At 42.6% G+C, this 22,816-nt stretch overlaps 3 protein-coding genes and 1 long non-coding RNA gene across 5 annotated transcripts in view; 2 read left to right on the plus strand and 2 right to left on the minus strand.

The window, feature by feature from the left end:
* The first annotated feature begins 18 nt into the window (after positions 1 to 18).
* Positions 19 to 1,194, plus strand: LOC128262846 (uncharacterized). Of its 2 annotated transcripts, XR_008268384.1 has the most exons (3): positions 19 to 75; positions 558 to 613; positions 672 to 1,194. It is a non-coding gene; the product is annotated as an uncharacterized LOC128262846 (long non-coding RNA). The 2 variants fall into 2 exon arrangements; XR_008268383.1 differs by lacking the exon at positions 19 to 75 and having other exon boundaries at positions 306 to 613.
* A 3,539-nt stretch (positions 1,195 to 4,733) lies between these two features.
* LOC128264801 (uncharacterized) lies at positions 4,734 to 14,383 on the plus strand. The gene is made up of 4 exons (XM_053000479.1): positions 4,734 to 5,034; positions 7,662 to 7,842; positions 12,039 to 12,161; positions 13,536 to 14,383. Exons 2-4 carry the CDS (start codon positions 7,663 to 7,665, stop codon positions 14,319 to 14,321), a joined length of 1,089 nt encoding a protein of 362 aa, XP_052856439.1. The 5' UTR covers positions 4,734 to 5,034; position 7,662; the 3' UTR covers positions 14,322 to 14,383.
* Positions 9,113 to 11,214, minus strand: LOC128264793 (dentin sialophosphoprotein). Its single transcript, XM_053000467.1, has one exon. The coding sequence runs from the start codon at positions 11,189 to 11,191 to the stop codon at positions 9,428 to 9,430; it is 1,764 nt and encodes a 587-aa protein (XP_052856427.1). The 5' UTR covers positions 11,192 to 11,214; the 3' UTR covers positions 9,113 to 9,427.
* A 1,433-nt stretch (positions 14,384 to 15,816) lies between the features above and the next one.
* Positions 15,817 to 22,816, minus strand: part of LOC128251775 (dynein axonemal heavy chain 5) — a 29,039-nt gene continuing 22,039 nt past the window's right edge. The window contains 11 exon segments of the mRNA XM_052978933.1: positions 15,817 to 16,424; positions 16,484 to 16,616; positions 16,900 to 16,956; positions 17,038 to 17,133; positions 18,574 to 18,726; positions 18,794 to 18,987; positions 19,350 to 19,842; positions 19,908 to 20,200; positions 20,265 to 20,362; positions 20,956 to 21,010; positions 21,067 to 22,804. Coding sequence (XP_052834893.1) covers positions 16,171 to 16,424; positions 16,484 to 16,616; positions 16,900 to 16,956; positions 17,038 to 17,133; positions 18,574 to 18,726; positions 18,794 to 18,987; positions 19,350 to 19,842; positions 19,908 to 20,200; positions 20,265 to 20,362; positions 20,956 to 21,010; positions 21,067 to 22,804 — 3,564 coding nt within the window. The 3' untranslated portion in view covers positions 15,817 to 16,170.

Below are 22,816 nucleotides of genomic sequence, written 5' to 3' on the forward strand. Positions count from 1 at the left end.
GATTTTTAATTTTTATTATTTACGTCAAATAAAGTCATATTTAATAGAGCATTATTATTTTAGCAAAGCTGTGAGGTAATAAAATAAAATTGTGTTGTTCCGGTTGTTTACTGCAAATTGTTTACTTGTTAATTTAAGAAATTGTTTTGTTGTTAATACAATTTTATTTAAGAAAATTAAAAATGAACTCGACTGTAAAAAGTACTTTTTATAAAGAATTGTGTTCTTTTTTTATATATGTATATCTAAAACGTTAACATGTTTGCGAATATTTTGTACACACATAAAAACTTAAATGCAAATAAACCGTACCGTTTTCAATATTTATTCGCAGCCGCCGACCGTACTTTAAAGACACTTCTTCCACATAAAATAGAACATAATTTTCCTAAAAACATATTTTGTAAAATGGCTCATCTTGATTAAGCAATCTATTTATAAAGATGCTCTCAATACAGCCGCAATCCGAGATAACTTTATCTGTAGTCATTGCTGTCGCAAGATTCATTATTTTAAAATCTTTTTAAAAAACAAACTTTCCATCCGTCCAACTTTAGATTGTCTAAACATCGCAAGCGAACCACATATAGATGAATTTTACCCTCCCCCTAAGGTAAATTCGAAATATTATATGTTTTAGATAAATAATTGTACATCTGAAACATTTTTAGCGTTATGCTGGCTATATTGATTGGCCTCTCGGGCATCGCAAGAGCCGACTTGAATAGAGATAATGTTCGTAGGCTTCAGGAATTGCTTCAAGTTCTGCCAGGTACTTATCCGGATATGCAAATGCAGATGGCCAAGCTGATTTGTCAATACCAAAAGGGCAATTTAGATATCGATGAAATTAATGGATACATCCTCCGACTGCGAGAACTGCTCCTAGTTCACCCAGGTACTGATCCGGACACCCAGATGCAGATTGTAAGCCAAACTTACAAGATGTGCAGGGGTCAGGGATCAGTACGCGATGTGGATGGTAGGTGCCTTATCGGTCTATCTGATTTGATAACCCAGGCAAGGAATATAAACTGGATAGAGAAGTATATAAGAGAACATTAAAAGGGCAAGTGTTGTTGGTTTAAATAAATAGAAGCAAACACAAATAAAAGATAAGCAATTGTATATTTCGATAAGCACATTGACTTATTTCAGCCGAAAAAAAAACGGGTTCGAACACAAAAACTACAATTATTGTTGGTTTTTTATTATTTGTATCCAAACGCTGCAAAAAAAAGTCATATAATTTAATATTTTAGTTACTATTATCTTCAAATTAATATATGTCTCTCTGTTACCTAAACCCTTCCATAAAAAAGCGTGAAATACGTCATTAAAGGGTTAGGATGACAGTAAATGGGTGGGAAACTGGAAAGTTTTATGCCCTTTAGCAATTACAAATAAAGATTAGAATTTTAAGCAATCTTTGGTTGCGTTACTTTTATGAACAGACCTAAATATATTATTCGGCATTAATAAAAAAAAAATGGTTACTTAGAAATTAAATACGTTTTGTCCGCTGTAATTTCCACATCCAATGACGTCGATAGAGCCTCAAAGATGAAACAAGTTTGGCAAAACTTTTCCGGGATTAGCTGAAATGTATATTCAGCTAACTTTTTGACCAACTTCTACTGCTGTTTGATTTTTCTTTTCCTTGCTTAAATAGTCCGTAACTTGATTTAATTGAAAGGCTTCAAAGAATAATCCGCTCATCTTGACTGCGATGTAATGCGCGTTTCAAAGAGATTTAGATGGAAGCCAATTGTTGTGGCTAAAAAAAAAAGGATAACACTGTTAATTAAATGTTGTAGTGGCAGCGTTATTTCCTACTCTAATATTCAATAAAGTGTCTGCTGCTATTAAGACGTTCCTAATTATTAATGACTTAACTTGACCGACACCAAGTTTCTTGACACTCACACAATCGTCTAAGCATGTGTAATTGGATGAAACCATCGCTGCCCATAACAAGGATAATTGGGTGAAATGAGGCGGCTGCCTTTTCTGCTCCTCATTAAAAGCTCGCTTACCGTTTAGTCGCCTGTCAAATCGTCGGTGGGCTATTAGAAAAAGGGGTGTCAAGAGCCCAGTTGTTGAGTCATTGACTTATTACGCAAATCGGACAACGGAATTTCTGCGCCGCGGGATGGTGAGTGGGTGGTAATTGTAGGCGCTTGAGTGGGGATTGAACTCTGTGCTGAATTCAATAAATATATTTATGAGTCCGAAGCCCTGACGAAAAGGCTTTGCGAAATATTAACTTGATTTATTATGAACCTTTAACTATTACTCGCCTTGAAGACGCAAGCTCTTGAAGTCAAAAGGTATAAGGTATAAGAAGGTTAGTAGATATGTTAATTACTCATATTCATATATCCTATATATTGAATAAGTATTTTTGTAACACTTTTTTAATGCTACTTTAACAATTATAGGCAGTGTTGTTGTTCACCTAGATACTTGTACGTAAGCACGTACTTAGGTAACATTTTTTGTTTTCCTCTACCTTACGTAGGTACCTCTTAGTCAACCTAGGTAAATATTTTAAAACAAACGAAACAAGGACATTTTAAAGTTACCGTTTCTACAGCAGCTATAGGATAGGATTTTGGATTCTCGGAATTATTATTATTCATCTATATAATTAAAAAAGGAGACGACTGCTTTTTAACTGACTTAGTAAACAAAATAGAACAATATATATATATTTATATATCCGATTTCGATATATGGTCTAAGCTTTTTAAAGTCTGCGTTAAGAAATTGGTTTGTAATTGCGGATAGATTTTATTGTTATTTTTATGATGTAACAACTTTTTTCTAAATTTCTGAAAACTGGCCTTGCCGAAAAGTTACCAAAAACCTGCTGTTCTAATTCCATAACTTTTCTTTTAGACAATCGATTTTGTAGTGGTATACCTTTATAGTCTTGTGGCTTAAGCCTCTAAAAATCTGCATTCAAATCTTGGTTTGTTTTTATATTTTTTTTATATTTTGACGATGTAACCTTTCTTAATTTCCAAAAAATGGCTTTGTTGAACAGGGACCAAACCCCTGCAGTTCTTAATCCATTACTTTTCTTATAGATTGTGAAGTGGTATATCTTTAAAGTCTTTTGTCTTAAGTCTCTAAAAATCTGCGTTTAAATCTTTATTTGTAAAGTCGGAGAGCTCGAATATATCGTTCTCTCTTGTTTGTACTTATAGGCTTACCTAGATATTTAAAAACGTTTGTATCTTTTTGTACCTTTTATCGCAAATTAAATTGTTACCTAGATCCAAAAACAATTATCTTTCCCAATACTTTTTATAGACAATAGAGCTGCAAGGCAGCTTCAGCAATTGTTAGCGAAAGAATGTTGACAAAAGCAAAAGTAAACGTATAACTTATTACATCGCTCTTAAAAATCGCTCATACGCTCAATAAAATTACCACTCACATAAAAGCAAGTGGCAGGAGTGGCAATTTGACTGAATTCAATCAGCTATAAAGCATCCTGCTGGGTAGGAAATGGAGGCGTTTGCCTACGTGCTTAATTACAAGCCGACGCATGCACATACATAAAAACCCGAAGACACGTGTTGAAAGCAATTAAAAAGTGTGTCAAAGTGGGTGATCAACGTCCCGAAGGACGAAGGACAATTGCGATAGCTGGCAACACTGTTGCTATTAAGTGTTTCATGGAAAAACTAAACTTGTTGGCTGATCCGAAAGTTATGACTTTATAATTTAGAATACATGCTTTATTTTGCTTTCCAAAGAGAATGCAACAATCATAATTAAATCTCAGTATCCCCTTATTAAAACTAAGCATCTACTGTTTAAAAGGGGAAATGATTGAGGTGGTGAGGTCATGTTCTAAAATATAACAATTAAGTAACATAATGTTGTAAACTATAATTAATTATTTTAATTACAATTGATTCCATAACCCATTTTGTGAGGAAGTAGTCACAACAAAAATCAGAATTTCAGTAGTACTACTTTTCCCTGTTCCCAAAAGCAACATATCTTGATAGCAATCTAGTTGTTCTAAAATAAGAACAAATCCCTTCTGGGCACAGGACCCCATGTGTCGAACCCATCTTCTGGCCAGAACCCCCATGGTAAACGTTTGACGGATTTATGGTGAGTAATTTAACGCCCGATTGCCGACCAAGCGGAATGTCGGGCCACGTTAGCACCTCTTGACATGACATTGAGTGCTTGGGATCCGGATCCTTGTCAACTTGCGTGGCGTCTGGCTTTAAATCGAACAATTAATGTGCAAATAAAACTCATTAAATATTAATTGAGTTCGATAATTACAGCGCTGACGGTGATTTCAATGACAGCAGCAACATGTTGCTGCAACACCATAACCTCCCCGTTGCCATTGCCCCCACCAATCCGTCAATTCCTTAATGCGTTTGTACACCTTGGTCGGTGATTTATTAGGGGTTCTAACCCGCGCGGTCTGACCCGCCTCATCTGATTCGATTTCCATCATCCTGGCATCCTGGCATCCTGGCAACATGTCGTACTGTTCCGTACCCGCACGTTTTCATTCATAACTCGTCGCGTGGCCGGGGCATCTTCGTGCCTTCGTGCCTTCGTGCCTTCGTGCCTTCGCGCCTCGTGTCCTTCGTGTCCTGCGGCTCCTCGGATCCTGCGCTTCGTGTGGGCGCTTCGAAGCGCCTAATATAAAAACACGCCGTAATCGCTATGCTCCGTGAGTCCTCCGCTCGTCGTCAGCCTGTTGCGTTCGAGGTTCGATGCTGGCACAAACCGCAGCAGCAGCAGCAGGAGCAGAAAAATCTGAATAATCAGCCGTACCAGCAGCAACAGTTTCATATTCCGAATCAGTGGCCGTTTCGTGACGCGGCGCGTAAATACATAAAATAAGTTAGAAAAAGATAAATAAGCCACAAGCGCGGTTAAATCCCAAAGACACACAAAACACACGCGAAATATCTCGATCGTCATAAATTAATCCGAGTCGAGTGCGTTTCAGATCCACCGAAATTAGGGGCAATTACCACTGATAAGGTGATTTCTTTTTATGTGACATTTCCGAAAAAATTCAAGACAGCGGTTTTATGTTTTTGAGTAGGTGTTTTTGAAATTGGCTCCGGAACCATATCAGATATCAGCCTAAGAGCCTCAACGGAAAAGTTGCCCAAGTTGTATCGCCAAATGGGGCAAGGTTGATTGATTGCTTCAAAAACGTTTAAGCTAATTAGTTTTCTTAGTCTTTTCACGTGCAAAAGGCATTGTTGCCTCTGGTTTCAGGTAACAATTTCCCGTGACTTAATAGCCTGCAAACAAGCTTAGCGAAAGTTCTTGCCTGGCAGCGTCGGCAATCACACCTTGTAATTTGCAAGGGACGGTGGTTTCTTTTCTGGCCCTTAGATGCCCGATTGATTGACCTTTGTTTGCGCTTTTTTTTATGGCCTAATCAAAACGGATTTACGGGTTTTAAAGCTGCTGCTGAAACTTTTCTCCCATGTGCCCGCCACATAGCATATTCGTATTTGCATACGTATGTAAATATCTGAAGTTGGAATAGATAACAGGATTTCATTTCCTTGTGTTTAGGCCTGCGTCTGAATTGCCGATAAAACAAGAAGGGACGTGCTGGCAAGTAGCCCTGGGCAATCACGATTTCCGTCACCGGGATGTGAGGATGACAATGGCTGTCAGGAGCACAATCCTCAGTGGGGCAGGGCAGTTTTATTGCCTTGAATTCTATATTGCTGCCAGAAAATCAATATTTGCTCAACTTCAAATGTAAGAATTCGTTCATTACATCGCCTTCTGGGAAACTTTGAACAGAGAACAGAGAACAGAAGAATTCGAATTCCTGTGCGGCAGGGCTTCATCTGTTCGCCCCACTCAACACTAATTCAATCGGGCTGCAATTTCCGTTGCAACTTCGGCACTGGCGAACCTTTGGCATTCCCCATCCGCAGTGTTTACGCGATCTATTAGGGTAAATCAATAGCCATCAATTGTCGTTTCGAAAGTGCGGCAGCCACCCACGAAATTCGCACGGATTCGTAAATCCTTGTTCACCAAATGGCATCTATATGACATGTGATTGCCGGCAGGGCTAATGCGGCTGCCATTTCAGCAGTTACTTATTTCTGATGTCTAATGCTCCTGCTGACAGGCGGGATTTGAGTTTGTCCCCCAGCCGAAACAAAAGAGATGCCATAATTTTGAATGGGGAAAAACTTTGAGTTCCTGATAAAATGTGAAAATTCATGATCTTACTTTTGAAACAATGATGAAATTTCATTATCAAGGAATTTGATATGAAATTTCATTGTAGCATTAAATTGCTTCATTGCAAAAAGCTATTTGTTTTTAATTTTAACTTTGCAACTGAAGTCTCCTATGACCCGGGCTATTATTAAATTAAAATGTATTTAACGCCTTGTGGCAACAGGGCGAAACTTAATTTTGAATTACCGGGAAGTTCGAGTAATGGGAGTTCAAACTTTGAGTTACGAACCCAACACTGCAGGAAGCTAAGCTATTGAGGCAACTGTTGCTTAATTATGTTAGTAACTCAAAGTTAGTTGTGTTTTAGTATGAGTAAAATGCAATATGTATACACGTGTAGGAAAACAAAAGGGAAACTTTTATTTATTTAATACAATTAAAAACGCCCTAGCTCATAATAGAAAAGTGGGAGAGAAGGAAACTATGCTAAACATGTGAGATGAAATTATAAAAGACTAAAATACTTTTCAGAGACAATTAAAATTTGTATTATAAATATAGATCACAAGTGCAATAAATATATACCGTTATTTTAATTTCGTTCAGACTACGCTTCCGAATGTGTAAAGTTGTAATATGCAGTTGCTTAAATAACTAAAAGGGCATATGAATTTAATTTTGCGGAAGTCAACTTGCTTTCTCGTTTTTTAAACAAGGTCTGCAGCTAATGGTTTTAACTTGGCAACAGGAAAATAATCTAGTTGTCCAACATTTTACACGTTGACGTCTTTCATTTAAAATCTAATTTCCCTTTTGAACCTTGTGCAAATTTGCACTCAACTCCCACGGCGAAGTGATTGAAAAGTCCATAGGGACATGAGATTGATATTCATATATACATTTGTATGTACATAAAAAACTAGGTTCAGAAGTACCACATATTTACGTGACCCATAAATTATGAGAACACTTCTTGTTGTCAGAATATAGCGCATTTTTCACAGGTTAGCTGTCAGCATTTTATTTCTCTTTTCCAGTGGGAAAACGGCAGAGGTCAAAGTGTAGAGAAGGCACTAGCTGTGAAATTTTTAAAATAATAGCCACAGATAAGCTTAATATTCCATAAAAATTAACAGACGGAAATGCTACAATATTATAGGATATATGATACCATAGACTGGAAAAACTAACATACATTTTCATATGGTATATGTTTTATTTTTGTAGGACTCTTAGAACAAATATAATTGCATTTATAAAAAGACCTCTAAACGTATTTATCAAATGGTTAGGCACCGATGCTTGGAAAAACGGTTTATCAATATTTATAGTTATGCTTAATTTTCATAAATAAAATACCATACCAAACCAATTTAAATTGCATGCAAATCTGTAAAATGTGCTCTCACCCATGCAATTCTATCACTTTTTCTGTGTTTTTTTTTCAGAATGATGAAAGCCACAGCGTGGTTTGGTCCGGTGTTATTAACTTTACTGTGTGCCACAAGGCTCGTCTGCACGGCCCAGCGAGGAGGGGCAGGAGGAGGATCAGGAGGAGGAGCTGAGGTCGGCGGAAGCGGCCGCACAAACGGATATCCTCTGGACTACCCTGATGCACGGAACTCACAGGTGGGCATCGGAGTGTGTTTCTTTGTGAGTGGCAGCAGTTTTTGCATCACTCGTGTGAACGTTTTTCGAATGCATATTCAATTATTGGCTTTGCATTTTTCCAACAGTCACTTTTACAGCTCCTTTGAGACCTGTCATTGGTATCTGTGTCTGTTCATAAATTGACACATTGTTGGTTACAATACGAAGCCGATTGAAAAAACTTCTTCAAACCCTTTTTTTACGTTTACAATTCTCCGAATACCCTAATATACCCATAGCAGTTATTTCACCAATTTCATATTATTATTTAAACAAGAAAAGATAAAAAAAGTTCGGTTTTAAATTTTTTTATTGCGTTCTAAATTAAATCATGTTTAGCCCTTCAGATGTCGGAAATGAAAGATTGCTTTTCCTTCTTTTTGTTATCATATTTGTCTGGGCCTTAGAAATTGTATAGCAGTTGCAAATCTCGTTTCGCAATTCAAAGAAATTACTTAACACGTAATAACCATGTCCATTCCGCGAAATCACTAATACATCATATCAGTTTGAATCGGGGTTATGGTACAATCTAATCTAGGCACTTGATCGGTAGGAAATACATACCTCAATGTGAAACTGGTTCGGAGTGAACAGAACGTCGTATATGTTCATTCACACACACGAAGTTGGCAATGGAATTTATATGCGTTTATGGCTTTCAAAACAAATGGAAATTTTTGTCAAGGCGTCATTAGAAGAAAACAAAAAACATTTTGTTTGTCTTGAAAAACTCCTGTTGACCACAATCAAAAGTTTCACCTCTGCTTTTTAAGATGTTCAAGTTTCGTCAATTCGATTCTTTACTCTGCGCATTTTAAATGGCTGGCAAGGCTAGTTCGTTTGTGAAATTGGAAATTTAAACTCGTTAATGCGGGACACGTAAACAATTTTATTTTATTTGCTGAAAGAAATGATAATTTATCATGATGTGGCCTTTGAAAATAAGCACCGTAGCAAAGTTAAAAGCCAATTACGAAATTTTCCATTTGTACCGGCAAATATGACAGGTCATTAACCACAGGCGTATACATATGTTTTGATAAGGGTCGATTTGCCAACTAATCATTAAAGTAGCGATTTATTGATTGATGTCCGTATGTCAATAAATCAGTTTATCAATGGCACACAATGGCACAACAATATTGTTATGGTCCGAAAAGCGAAAGTTTAATTATGTGATAAGCATTTTGATGCGTGTACAAGCTTACATTTTTGAGTACCACCGCAAATAATTGTTTCCATGGCATTAGGGTGTTTTTTGGTAGTTTTAATTGTTCAGATTGTGGGAACTATAAAGCTATATGAGGAGTGCGTGACTGCATAACACGATGTCACTTCATGGATTTTAATCTTAAGCCTAGAATTCTTTTCACGTGGTTTTGTAAAAACACGGTTAATAAATAAGTTGTAACAGTTTAATATTTTCACCACATTTCGCCTTAAAATTCTTTGTTTAATAACCTTGCTATGAGACGCTGAATTCTTTAGCGATTGCTGAGAAAATGCAGACTTTTTAGAAACCTTTAGAGTAACCCAAGTATCTTCCTAGACCACGGAAGAATCAGGCTTGGGTGGTGGGGTCTTCGGGAGCCTGAGTGGTAGAAATCTCTGGTTCTTCGGGTGCCTCGGTTGTGGAGTCCTCGGGCTCAAGAGTCGAAGAACCGCTTCCGTCCTCAGAGTCCGTGGTTTCTTTCTCCGGTTCCTGGGTGGTGGAGTCCTCTGGAACTTCAGTGGCCACAGTGGTGTCTTCAGTAGAACCGCTACCATTTTCGGAGTCAGTCGTGTTGTCCTCGGGTTCCTGGGTGGTGGAATCCTCTGGGTCTTCGGGAGCCAAAGTGGTGTCTTCAGTAGAACCGCTACCATTTTCGGAGTCAGTGGTGTTGTCCTCGGGTACCTGGGTGGTGGAATCCTCTGGGTTTTCGGGAGCCAAAGTGGTATCTTCAGTAGAACCGCTACCATTTTCGGAGTCAGTCGTGTTGTCCTCGGGTTCCTGGGTGGTGGAATCCTCTGGTTCTTTGGGAGCCAAAGTGGTGTCTTCAGTAGAACCGCTACCATTTTCGGAGTCAGTGGTGTTGTCCTCGGGTTCCTGGGTGGTGGAATCCTCTGGTTCTTCGGGAGCCAAAGTGGTGTCTTCAGTAGAACCGCTACCATTTTCGGAGTCAGTCGTGTTGTCCTCGGGTTCCTGGGTGGTGGAATCCTCTGGTTCTTTGGGAGCCAAAGTGGTGTCTTCAGTAGAACCGCTACCATTTTCGGAGTCAGTGGTGTTGTCCTCGGGTACCTGGGTGGTGGAATCCTCTGGGTTTTCGGGAGCCAAAGTGGTATCTTCAGTAGAACCGCTACCATTTTCGGAGTCAGTCGTGTTGTCCTCGGGTTCCTGGGTGGTGGAATCCTCTGGTTCTTTGGGAGCCAAAGTGGTGTCTTCAGTAGAACCGCTACCATTTTCGGAGTCAGTGGTGTTGTCCTCGGGTACCTGGGTGGTGGAATCCTCTGGGTTTTCGGGAGCCAAAGTGGTATCTTCAGTAGAACCGCTACCATTTTCGGAGTCAGTCGTGTTGTCCTCGGGTTCCTGGGTGGTGGAATCCTCTGGTTCTTTGGGAGCCAAAGTGGTGTCTTCAGTAGAACCGCTACCATTTTCGGAGTCAGTGGTGTTGTCCTCGGGTTCCTGGGTGGTGGAATCCTCTGGTTCTTCGGGAGCCAAAGTGGTGTCTTCAGTAGAACCGCTACCATTTTCGGAGTCAGTCGTGTTGTCCTCGGGCTCCTGGGTGGTGGAATCCTCTGGGTCTTCTGGAGCCAAAGTGGTATCTTTAGTAGAACCGCTACCATTTTCGGAGTCAGTCGTGTTGCCCTCGGGTTCCTGGGTGGTGGAATCCTCTGGAACTTCAGGGGCAAGAGTGCTTTCCTCGACGGGGCTGGTCACATCGGTGGTGGATGCAATATCGTCTTCGGTGGACACCTCGGGCAGATCCGTTGTTGGTGGGAGTGGTGACGGCCGGTGACCTCCATGACCATGTCCGTTACCATGACCATGGTGGTTTCCGTAACCATGTCCGTCTTGGCCATGATTACCGTTCCACTGACCCTGATTCTGACCCTGACCCTGGCCATGACCATTTCCGTTCCACTGGTTCTGGCCATTCCACTGATTCTGGCCATTCCACTGATTCTGGTTATTCCACTTCTGTTCCTGCACGTTTTGGCTGTCTTCGGAACCCCAGCCGAACTTCCTCATCCAGTTGGCGTTAAAGTTTCCCAGCCAGCCGCCGTTTGGCCGGCCCACAGCCACTGCCACGAGGGCCGCCAACAAGAAGAGCGTCAGAACCTTCATTTCGCAATTGTTTCGAATATACTACCTGGGTCCACTGGTGGCTATAGCTTTTATAGAAACCTGATAGCCGTGTCCATTCACTACCAGACATTGCGACCACACACTGTGGCAAATTCTTATCTAATCGCTGGCATGTCTGATAGTCAGACACACAATAATCATAATTATCATATTTTTCTAAACATGAATTGGGGGATTGTTTGCTTACCGTTTGCCTTGAACTTAGACATGTAAATTCTTTTTGGAGTTAAAACAAAATTAGTTTAGTTCTTCCCAAGAAACAGTAATAAACTTTGTTCTAGATTAAGTATGAATATATATCTTTATGATAATGCAAGAGAAACTTTAAATCGTTTTACCATGTCTAAGAGTCAGAAAAAGGAATGTTTTTAGGCGTTGTCATGCGGTACTTATAAAAGTAAAGTGTCAAGTGTTTTTCTAATTAGCTGTGATTCACGAGTTTGCTTGAAAATTTCTCTCTTATCAGTGAAGAGCTCCTATCGCCAAATTCCCGTTTGATCATCATGGAAAAAACATAGGGCAGCACCGATAAGATTCTTGGACTGAATTTAAACGACAATTTTCAAATGTCGGAAAAACAGAAGGTTATATAATGCTTTTGATAGCCCAAGCCCTTTCGATTACCCTAAATCGATGCCAATTTTAATTTTCTTGAAAACAAAAATATAAACTTCGCACGCAGAACTGAAGAACAGAATATAAGGACAGGGACTTAAAACTTTTTGCATTACACTGCCACGATTTTATTATGCCAATCGCCAAGAAGTTTCCAGTAAATGTAAATGTCCGTACCTACTATATATGTATGTATTTCCCTCCCCTCCAGGATGACTTTCTCCTGGCCAAGCGGAACAAACCGTCGCTGTCCATTGTCAATCCCCTGGATGTGCTGCGTCAGCGGCTGCTCCTGGAAATCGCACGCAGGCAAATGAAGGAGAATTCCCGCCAGGTGAGTTTTGTGTTCGCATTTGGGGTGGCGTGGAGTCTGGGGATTGCTGCAATAAACGTACCACTTTGCAAGGTATTTTTAATAAGCGAAAATATAAGAAAGAAACTTTTGACTACGGCACCCCAGACAAACGGAAAACAATTCGCGCTAAAAGGCTGCCTTAGCTGGAAAGAGTAATTCGGTGCAAAGTATAAATGAAAGTGTAGCGGCTAATCAAAACTAGAATGCCTAATGAGAAATTCTTTTCGAACCCATAAAGAATGGCGCAGCTGCGGAAAGTTTTTTAATTCCTCTCCCGGCGGCAGCAGAGAGTCCAATAAATATCCCGGGTCCTAGAAGAGTACTCCAGCCCACATACTAAACTGGCTCCGGGAGTGTAAACAACATCCTGGCAGACCCCAAAACGGGGCTTAAGCACTTCGGCTGGCCCTGACACCCAAAATATACATGCATGGGGCTCGGCGCCAAAACAAAGCCAACGTGGCGTATGTGTAACACAAATATTTTCGCTCGGTAACAAAGCGAGTTTATTTGGTTACCAAACGTTCCCAAGCCCCAAAGGCACAACACAAAAGACAAAAAGGCCAAAAAAAATCAAACGTTTTAATGCGTGGAATTCAAACGATTTGCCTTGATAGCTTCACCTTTCGGCCCACGAATTTCTGTTAAAGAGGGTCATGGATGAACATGGATGTGCCTATCCACCCATTCACACACGCCAGATAACAGTATTGATTTGTCAAAGGGGTCTTACAAATTAATCCATGCATCCCAAAAGCAATTTGTATCGGTGAAAGATGAGCTGAACAGCCATTATATTCTAGTCAAACACCTTTCAGGTAAATAAAATATATGCAAATATTTCCAGTGTGAAACGAATAAATGTGGGTTTCATCTACAAAGTGGATAGGGAACAGAAAGAATTAAAAGAATCAGTCTTAAATTGTAAGTATAATAGTTGTTTAGCTAGTTAAGGAGTAGGAAAAATATCAGTGAACAAACAATAAGTCATCTTTGTCATCAAACTGATTTCAAAGCAAATAAATATCCTGCAAAGTGGTTAGAAAATATAGCAAAATGAAGATGAATGTTTGTGTCTTTAAATAATGCTTTTATGTTTTGTTTAGTTACGATGTAAACTCTCAATTAATGACTCTTGATTTGTAAGCTAAATCGAAGCGTTAACAACATTGCCAGTGTGGTCATCCATCATGCATGTTAATCTAGTTAAGCTTTGCCCCCCTCAAAAAGGAGGTAACCAGAAGCCCTTGAGGGAGTGGGAATAGTTTGAATACCCATGCACCCATTTCACCCATTTTACAGCATTTAACAGCATTTTATGTGAACCGAGTTACCTTTCTTGTGCTTGCCCAGGTCGAGCTGAACCGCGCCATCCTGAAGAACGTGGGCAAACGATACTTGTTGCGAGGAGCAGAAGCAGGAGCAGGAGCAGGAGCCCCCCAGGTGAGCTGGCGGTACCGCCAGCAGTGGCCAGTCGAGCGGGAACTGCAGCTGCAACTGGAGCGGGAAAGGGAAAGGGAAACGGAGCGGGAGCGGGATGAGGAGCCGGAGGAGCAGCTGGGCCGGCAACAGCTGCTGCCCTGGAAGCATTTCCCCAGCCAACTGTGGAGCTACGGATGGTCTCAGTCGCAGTCCCCCTCGTCACAGTTTTCGGATTCCCTGCAATCAACATCCACTCGACCACAATCCCAGGCACTCCCAGGTCAGAAGTTGCTCAGCTATGCGAAGAACTCTCTGGACGTGGCCGGAATGGGTCTGGCCAGGCATCGGGTCAACGGAAATGAAGCCAACGAAACAAATCATGAACATGAGAACGGGAACGGGAACGAGAATGAGAATGAAAATGACGACGGCAGTAAAAACCCGGCGAGATATGTGGATGACGACGATGAGAACGATAATGACGTGGGCCCGGAGGGAGTGGGTGTGGGAGTGGGAGTGGGATTGGGATTGGGACTGGGATTGGGACAGGGGCTGGGTCTGGGTCTGGGCCTGGAGAGGTTCGATGTGTTCGAGGACAAGCCCAACTGGGCCAACGAGGAGCCGAACGAGGTGGTTCGGGGTGCGGCCAATGCAAATGACCGCCTGCCCTGGCCCTTTCCCTACCGCTTTCACAAAAGCCAGCATAATGTTAATTAAGTAAGTGAGGATTGAGTTGCAGCTACAGATACGGATAATGATACTGATACTGATACTGATACTGATACAACTAAAGACATAGATACAGATACAGACACAGTTAAAGATACCGATACCGATACCGATACCAATACGGATACTTCGGATAGGGGCACCCGACAGCTTGGTGGTGCTAGATGGTTATTAATGCAAATCGACGGTTCCTAATGGCTGGCTACAAGGCAGGCATGTTGTGTGTGCACATACTCCCTTGATGACAAACTTATTCCCACGTTGCTAGATGTATTCGCATTTGAACTCTATTTTATCGAAAATAACCAACGGTGTATGTAACGATTTATGCTACCTCTCACAGATACTGTTGAATATGAAGTCTCCAAAATCCAATCTCCAATCCCCCACGATTAATGTCAAACATACTTTAACTAGATTGACCACACCCAAGATATAGCGGACGAAACTACAAGATTTATAAACGTAAATGCATGCGTAATTGATAGTGATCTATGTGTAATTTTAATAATTATTTTAACGATTAACGTTAATCAGTCGCATGCAATATTGACCTGTCTAATGAGATTTTCATGTTTTTCTTCATGTGAGCAAAAACTGTGCAACGCTTATTTATGAAACAAAAAACAAATATTTGTGGTTTACATTCTCCGCGGGCGGAAATTGGTTTTTATGTTTGCTCCGTTGTGCTTAAACTTGTGTAAAAAATGCTCAAATAGAATTAACATAATGCAGACACTATTTACATGTTCCTTTCGTCAAAGCTTGCATTTGGTCACTATTAAATTTGCGTTGTTAAAGGGTTCAATTTCTAAGACATTAAGCGAAAAATGGTTCCAAATCATACGAATAACGATTTTAACGTAGATCAAAGTCAGACCTATTACCCAAAAGCAAGTACTTCGATACATGAATACGCCACGTGTTGTGTAAATTAACAAGGAATTTACCGAGCAAATTAACCATTTAATAGTTACGTTCTGTACATTAATAAATTAAATACAAATTAATTTCTACTATATGTGTATGTAAATAAAAGTCCTTTTTCAAAAAAAGCTAAACTAATGAAATTCCAAAAAAAAAGAAATCAAACGAAATTATATATTATACAAAATTATATGTATGTACGGATATACTTATTAAAAAATAAAATCATGAGGCATTGACATGACATTCAATTACAAAGCATTCCGTTTAATTAACTTCCTAAGGACTCAATGCCCGGGATAAGCATTCTTAGTACTATTTTATTTGAAGGACAAAGTGAAGGTAGATAGAACAAAGGTTTTTGAACTCACCTTTAATCAATACTTACGGCAATTGTGTTTACATCGGGTTTTTTCCTGCAGAAGTCTGCAGCAGGCAAAGTGACGCGTTCCGTTTCCCTTACAGGAAACAGGGTACCAATTGATATATAGGCTGGCTACTTAATTGGCCACATCCTTAAGACCAAAGAAAATGTTTTTTTTTTTTTGTATGCCTTTATTAAACACTGCGATTTTGCTACTCACATGCTTAAACTCTCTAAGGGTTTGGTGCGCTTTTTTGGAAAGCCCGCCTGGCGGGGATTGACCAAAATGGATAACAGCTAATCATTGTGCTGGTTGTTCCCGAGTGCAAACAATTCGCCCTGCCTCACCCGAGGGCTTAATTAATAACGTTGTATTTGCGCCGGATTACACGAAACTTTAACGTCCACCCAACGAAAAAAGATAATTATCACAGGGCCATTAGGGGCCCCACTCACGTACAGCCGTTGACATGATGGCAAACAATGGCAATCGGTATTTGAAGGGGGGTTTGAGGTTGAGGTTGAGGTTGAGGTTGAGGCTGAGGTTCACTTGATGTCACAGAGCAGGGCCACGCCGCGCAGGGTCCAGTGCTTGGGATTGAATTCGGTCTCGAAATCAATCGAACCCACGTACTTTAAGTCAGTGCGCTGGGGCTTGCGATAGATGGGGCACTCGTACAGCTTGGGATCCTTGCCGGCCGTTGTGTTTATCGCGTATATATAGATGACGGGCATCTGCTCGTAGAGCACCTTCATCTTGGACTCAATCAGCTTGCCGCTGCGGCGATCCAGCGAAGCGCCTGCAGAACAGCACGTTGGAGTGGAGTCCCAAACATATGTATGTATACGTTACACTTACCCTCCAGGAACAATCCGTGGACATAGACCCCCTCAGTGGGATACTCGGTGATGTCCTCCCTGTTGTAGCGCGTTATTTGATTCTGCAGCACCACCGAGTCCAGGGCCCAGCCTTTGTGGGCTCGCGTCACCTCCTGACATCGATTGGGTTTGGGATTTTCAAGTGTTGCCGCCGGATATGCAAAGAAAAAGGAGACACCGTGTGGATAACCTTTAAGCTGGCGTATCAGATGTGTCAATCGGCACAATCAGCAAGGAAGTACGTTTTAATGGCAATCGGCTGGGCATAAAGGAAATGTGCATGACAAAGGACCCATTTCGATTACTTATTCTTTCGCATTCATATCCCGTTCGCTTATTAAGCAACTATGCCATAATAAATTAATTCTGCGCACTCAGCCCCCCATTAATACTCACCTGTCGCATGGCTGTTAGAAAGCCTTGGGGATTAAAGAAGCCGGTCATCCAGAAAACCTAGTTTTGGGGGGGAGAAAAAAAAAAGGAGAGATGGGTTGGCATTGGGATAGTGGTGCATTGTCCAGCTGTCCAACTCACCTTGGGCCGATCCGTTGATATCCAGGTTCGGAATTGCCCGTTGCGTTCCAGCAGCTCGGTGTACCAAAAGCCCAGAGTAGTGGACTCCCAGGAAATCTGTAAGTGACGTGGACATGAAATTATCGCTTTTTCGAGATTCAAACGCCAGCAAAAAGAGTATGAAAGATTTTATTTGCAATCAAACAGGGTATATTAAACTCGGCCAGTCTCTGCAACGACTCATTTGTCCAGTTTGATGTTCATGTTGCGGCAAAACAGCTCCATTTCCTCAAATGAAGCAACCGGCGTGCCATCCTTGGGAATAATGGGCAGCTGCAGGCCAGAGTTGACGGGACAAAAGCAGTCGCTTAGCTTGGTGCCCCGAGCTATGGTGTATTCGGCCTCATCGAACCGCTTGCGTTTCAGCTCAAAGGCCGTCTTTCCCATGCGCTCTGGTTGCTCATCCGTCGAATCTGGGCCAGATGCATCCTCCACTTCGGAGTCCACTTGATAATCAATGTGCTTGTGGATGGTGTGCAACCTTTCCTCCAGGGTGCTAGCCACTATGGGATCTTGCGACCTGGGGATTGGAGTGTCCGTCCGGGTCGCCTTCAAGAAGCCATAGGTGCGAGTCGTGAGGTCTTCACGCGAGTCGTCGTCAATATTGAAATTGGCATCTTTCTTATACCACCTCTTGTTTCCTGACATCTTATTTGCTTGGACTCTTTATTTGTTTACTATGTATATTTCTGTCACAAGTGTTTTGTAGTATTGAAGGTTATCTCTGGGATAACTCAAACACACAAGTATGAAAAATACGTTAGTTAGTTTTTAGTTGGTTTCCATTCAAAAAGGAAACATAGACCTTGGTTTTTATCTGCTATACCCTTTGTACCTTTTCGCAAATAATATTCAATTTATTTTCCATTATTTTCTACAGGTATTGAATATTATTTGCAGGCATTGAGGCGTCAAACGTTTCCACGCATAATTTACGAGTACCCAAACATGAAAGGCCAGCAACAAAATTTATTTTCACAAAAAAAAAGCGACATTGTGTGTTTGACACAAACTTCAGTGCTTAAAGAGGGTGTTAAAGTGAATGCCGGCACGTCTTTAACTAAACTAACCACCACTTTACTTTTCAGTAAACACTTACAGATATAGCTACGGCCAAAATAATAGTAGTGGGACCATGTAAAGTGCTTAAAACACACCTTAAAGGTTTCATTTTTTTAAATTTATTATGAGGTTAAAAAAAGTTTTGATATTGTTATTGCTTTTCAAGGCAAATGAAAACTTTTTATAGCTCCCTAAAATTCACTTCTCAATATACTGCAGTAATTGGTTTAATAATATTTTAGGAAAATAGGCCTAAATCCTATTTCATCTGCATTTAATATTGAAACTTTTTTTTATATTTGATCAATTTTTAAAATTCAAAATTTAAGAAAACAATTATATTAATCTTAAATTTAAAAAGTTGCTCCCCAATGAAAAAAATTGAAAAGTTGATACTATTTTGAACGTAACTGTGAGCTTATTCAGGGAACATACCTTCATCCAGGTCTCGGGAATGCGGGCATCGTACATGGCATCGAGTGACTCCTTTAGCGCCGGACTCATCACAATGGTGCCATCAATCGCCAGCTTGAGGTCGCAGAGGCAGGTGTGTACGCGCTTAATGACCCGTTGCATGCGATCGATTTCCTGCCTGCAATTGAACACCAACACCCCTGATTATGGGGAATTGGCCATCGAGAGGGGCTACGGCTACTCGCCTGAGGAATATGTTCATGGGCAGGAGGATCCCCATCCGGTTGAGGTTCTCCCGCACCTCGTAGGCGTTGTACTGGGCGGGCAGCTTGCGCAGCATGTCATCCGCCAGTTGGTAGACGATGCTCTCCCGGGTCTCACCGCCCCCTCCGCCGCCCTCCTTGGGCTGCACACTCAGGATGGTGTCGAGGATGCCTGAATCAGAGGTAAACAATCAAGGATTTGGGGCCATCGAATATGCTAATGTGCTAATGCGCGAATGCCCGAGTGGGTTGCCAACCGGCTGAACGGGGAGCTCCACCTAAATGGAGCACAAATATTCGGTTAACTGATTTCACACATTCGGGTCGGCATGCCCGAATTGATTATGCAACAGGGCTTTACATTTAATTAAACGCATTGATAATTTATGAACTGACCATCAACATCAACATCAGCATCAACAGCCACCGCATGAAACTAAAAATAAGCGATTCTGGTGGGAAGGTCGTTTGCTTTTACTATTCGGTGGTCGAATTAAATTCGCATCGGAAATCACGGACAACGACAGCACTCACCTTTGGCCGAATTTATTTGGTACGTGATGTCGGCATTCGAATGCAGGCCAAATACCTCGGGGGTGTCGTAGGCCGGCAAACTGTTGATATAATCGATGAAACCTTGCAGGCTCTTCGTGCCCGGCACCTTGTAGCCCTTGTAGAACTCGAAGGAGCTGGAGAGCAGCGGCTCGCAGAACCACACAGCGGTGAAGGTGGTGAGCAGCCGCTTGTCGAAGTCGTCGGTCACCCGACCGCCGTACTGCACCTCGCCAATCATGTAGACCAGCGTCTGCCAGGAGACGCCCTTCTTGGGGTCCATCTCGTCTAGGTGGTTCTGGATGAACTGCACGCTGGCGGCGAAATCGGCCTGGTTGAACTCGTAGGGTATGTTCCAGCCCAGCGGGCCGAACTTGCGCCGCTCCTGGACGATGGTGTGCAGAAAGGCCACCGTGTAGAGGAGCGGGGGCCACTGCGAGGCCGATGTGTAGTCGAGGAAGTCCTGGGTGAACGACTGGCGGCCGGAAAAAGATTGAAAATTAAATATTAAGCAGGCCACGGACTGAATGGCCTTCCCACCTGGTAGCTGCGCTTCAGACTGGCACGTATTCCCTGCGGAGGTTCATTAGTGAACTTGAGGGCCATCTGCAGCAGTCCGATGGGGAACTCGTTGTGCGGCTCCGTCGTCACCCACATACGGAAGGAGTCGTCTATGTGCTCGCTCTCCACCAGCATGTCGATGATCTCGCTGCAGAAGGGCAGCGACAGGTGCACGTTCTGGAGCAGCACCCATCCCCCGATGGCCATCGACTCGATTATCATCTTCCGCGCATGGTACTCCTGCCCCTGGCCCATCGACACACATTTCAAAACTGTTCGTGGATGGGAGGGTGGTCATTGATTTACTCAGTGGATATGCTGCTTCACAGCACTTACCAATGCTCTTCTGCTTGGCCAGAGCGCCGATCTGGGTGGTTGGATCCGATCCTATGGACAGCAGGCACACAAATGGAGTGCGCGGTTCCGACTCGAGCCTACAAAGAAAATTCACGGGATTAGGGTCTGTTTTATTGACCTTATTTTGCAGTCGATTTACAAGCTGGGGTCTTTTGAAGCAGTAATTAATGAATTAATAAACAACTGCTCTTCTATAGTAAAATAAGAAATGTACTTTTGTTTATATACAGGCTGTAATGTACTATTCAATATCTAATGGATCAATTTAAAATATGGCAGAGGTACCCTCTCTATTAAATTTTCCCTAATTGAACCAAAATTGTTTGTTTGCCAGTTTTAACTCATTTTTTAAGGGGTCAAATCGTAATCATATTTTTTCAAAAATATAACATTTTTTAGGCTTGAATGCCAATTAATTGTGTTTAAATATCGATTTCAACAAGGTAGGCCCATTGTTTACATTTCTATGGCCAAAGTACTACTTCCCTTAGCCGAAAATGAGGACATTTTAATTCAAAGTGCGTAAGTACTGGGATTCTTGCCAAAAACACGAATTTCAGTAAGTTTTTTCCGTTTTAACGTTTTTTTTTAAAGGGGTCTCACAGCTAAGCTGTGCTGCTAAAAGGGAATCTAAATAATACATTTTAAATAATTATTTTTAAAATCTTACCACATCTCCTCCAGATCAAGAATTTGCATTTCGCTATACTCGCTTCCAAGAGATTCTGGAAAAATAAAATTATAATAAATAAAATTAAATTAAAATTCATAAAGATCTAACCTTCTATGTATTTCTTCGCCTGAGAAATGGTGCGATCGGGGCACCACGAGCGGATGAGCAGCAGTTTCCGGAAACCATCCAGGAGGGCATTGTAGCCGCAGGGGATCTCCTCGTTCTCCGGCTTCTCGCACTCGTACCAGCAGCGCCAGTCGCGTTCGTTCAGCTCGATCACCTGGAGGACCGTGGAAAAGGTTTCCAGCTTGCTGATCTCAACCAGATTGAGCCAGGTGATGTCCAGGATCCAGCGGAAGGGTTTCGGGGTCACGGCATTTAAGTCTAGCGAGGCGCCGCCCTTGATGAAGGTGAGGAACTCCTCGTGGCTGATGTTTCCATTGTGGTAGTCGATCTTGATGGCCAGCATCAAGGTGAACAACTGCTTGTGCCGCTCGTAGAGACTGCGGTTGGTAAACTTGTACACCTCGTAGGTGAGATAGCGCAGGATAATGTTTATGCGCTCCTCGGTGACACTGGACTTGGTCGACTTGGTGATGGAGCAGTTGAAGATGACCAGAAATTGTTTCAGGGAGTTCTGGTACATGGCATTCACGTTGCTCATCTCCACAATTAGGAAGTAGAGAATGGATCCGCGCTTGGCCACCGCCCGGAATTCCTCTCGCGCCTTCATAATCTTACGCTCCGTGACCTCGGAGATCTTCAGTTTCTGGTTGACCTCCTCCGCCGTGGTTTTCGTGACCCGCAGCACTTCAATCAAGGCCTCGTCGTCCACGAGGGAGCCCTGGGATGAGCTCAGGCGCAGCAGGAGATTCGCCTCCAGTTCCTTCATGTTCCTCTGGTTCTGCATGACGGTTTCGAAGAGTGCCACCCGCTCGGCCTCCAGATCGGACTTCTCCATGAGGATCACTCGGCCCAGGAGCTGGTCCTCCAATCCCCGCATAGTGACCGTGAAATCAATGATGGAGGTCTTGGCACTGACCTCCGGACTGAAGGCCGGATTGGGCAGCTTCGTGGTGATGTAGAGCATGAAGCCCGGCATCACATCGCACTCCTTGTCGCCCACCAGCACCTTCTCTATGCTGCCCGACTTGATGAAGTTCTTCTCCAGCACGTTGTCAATGACCGGATCGAGGTCTATGCCCACATCCTCGATCAGCAGTGGCCTGCCCAGGGACAGGGAGTCCTCGAGATGGGTGCGGAAGTACTTGTGGTTCAGCGAGGTGATCTGCAGCTCGTTCTTGTCCTCCTTGCACTTGATCCAGATCTTGCCCTGCGTCTGCGGATCCACCAGCAGTGGATAGCTACTGGACTTGGTGGCTATCAGGGCATTCTGCACCGACAGCTCATCGTTCGGCAATCCCTGCAGCGTCCACTCCGACACCGTCGAAGAGTCCACCAGCATGTTGATGATGTTCAGTCCAGTGGTGAAGGGTATGCTCTTCTGCTTCAGTATGCCCATCCAGGTCTTGATGAGATTGGCGCGAAACTCCTGGTTGTAGGGCCCGCAATAGGACAGAAATCCGGTGGCCAGCAGCACATCGCCCACCAGCTTGCCCAGCTGGATCTTGAACTCCTTGCTCTGGTTGGTCCACCGGTGCTTCTCATCCGAAAGCCCGTTGATCAGGGCCGTGGCCGCGGTCATTTTTCGCAGACAGACATTGGCCGCATCCGTCAACCTTTGCTTCTCGCCCACCGCCTTGTCGTACTGATCCTTTACAGCCTGGAGGGCCTCCTCGCGCTCCCTTAGTTGCTCCTCGGCACCTGCCAAATCGTCCATGGCCAGCTAAAATGAATC

Source organism: Drosophila gunungcola, chromosome 3R (genome assembly GCF_025200985.1).
Source record: "Drosophila gunungcola strain Sukarami chromosome 3R, Dgunungcola_SK_2, whole genome shotgun sequence".
Taxonomy (NCBI): Eukaryota; Metazoa; Arthropoda; class Insecta; order Diptera; family Drosophilidae; genus Drosophila; species Drosophila gunungcola.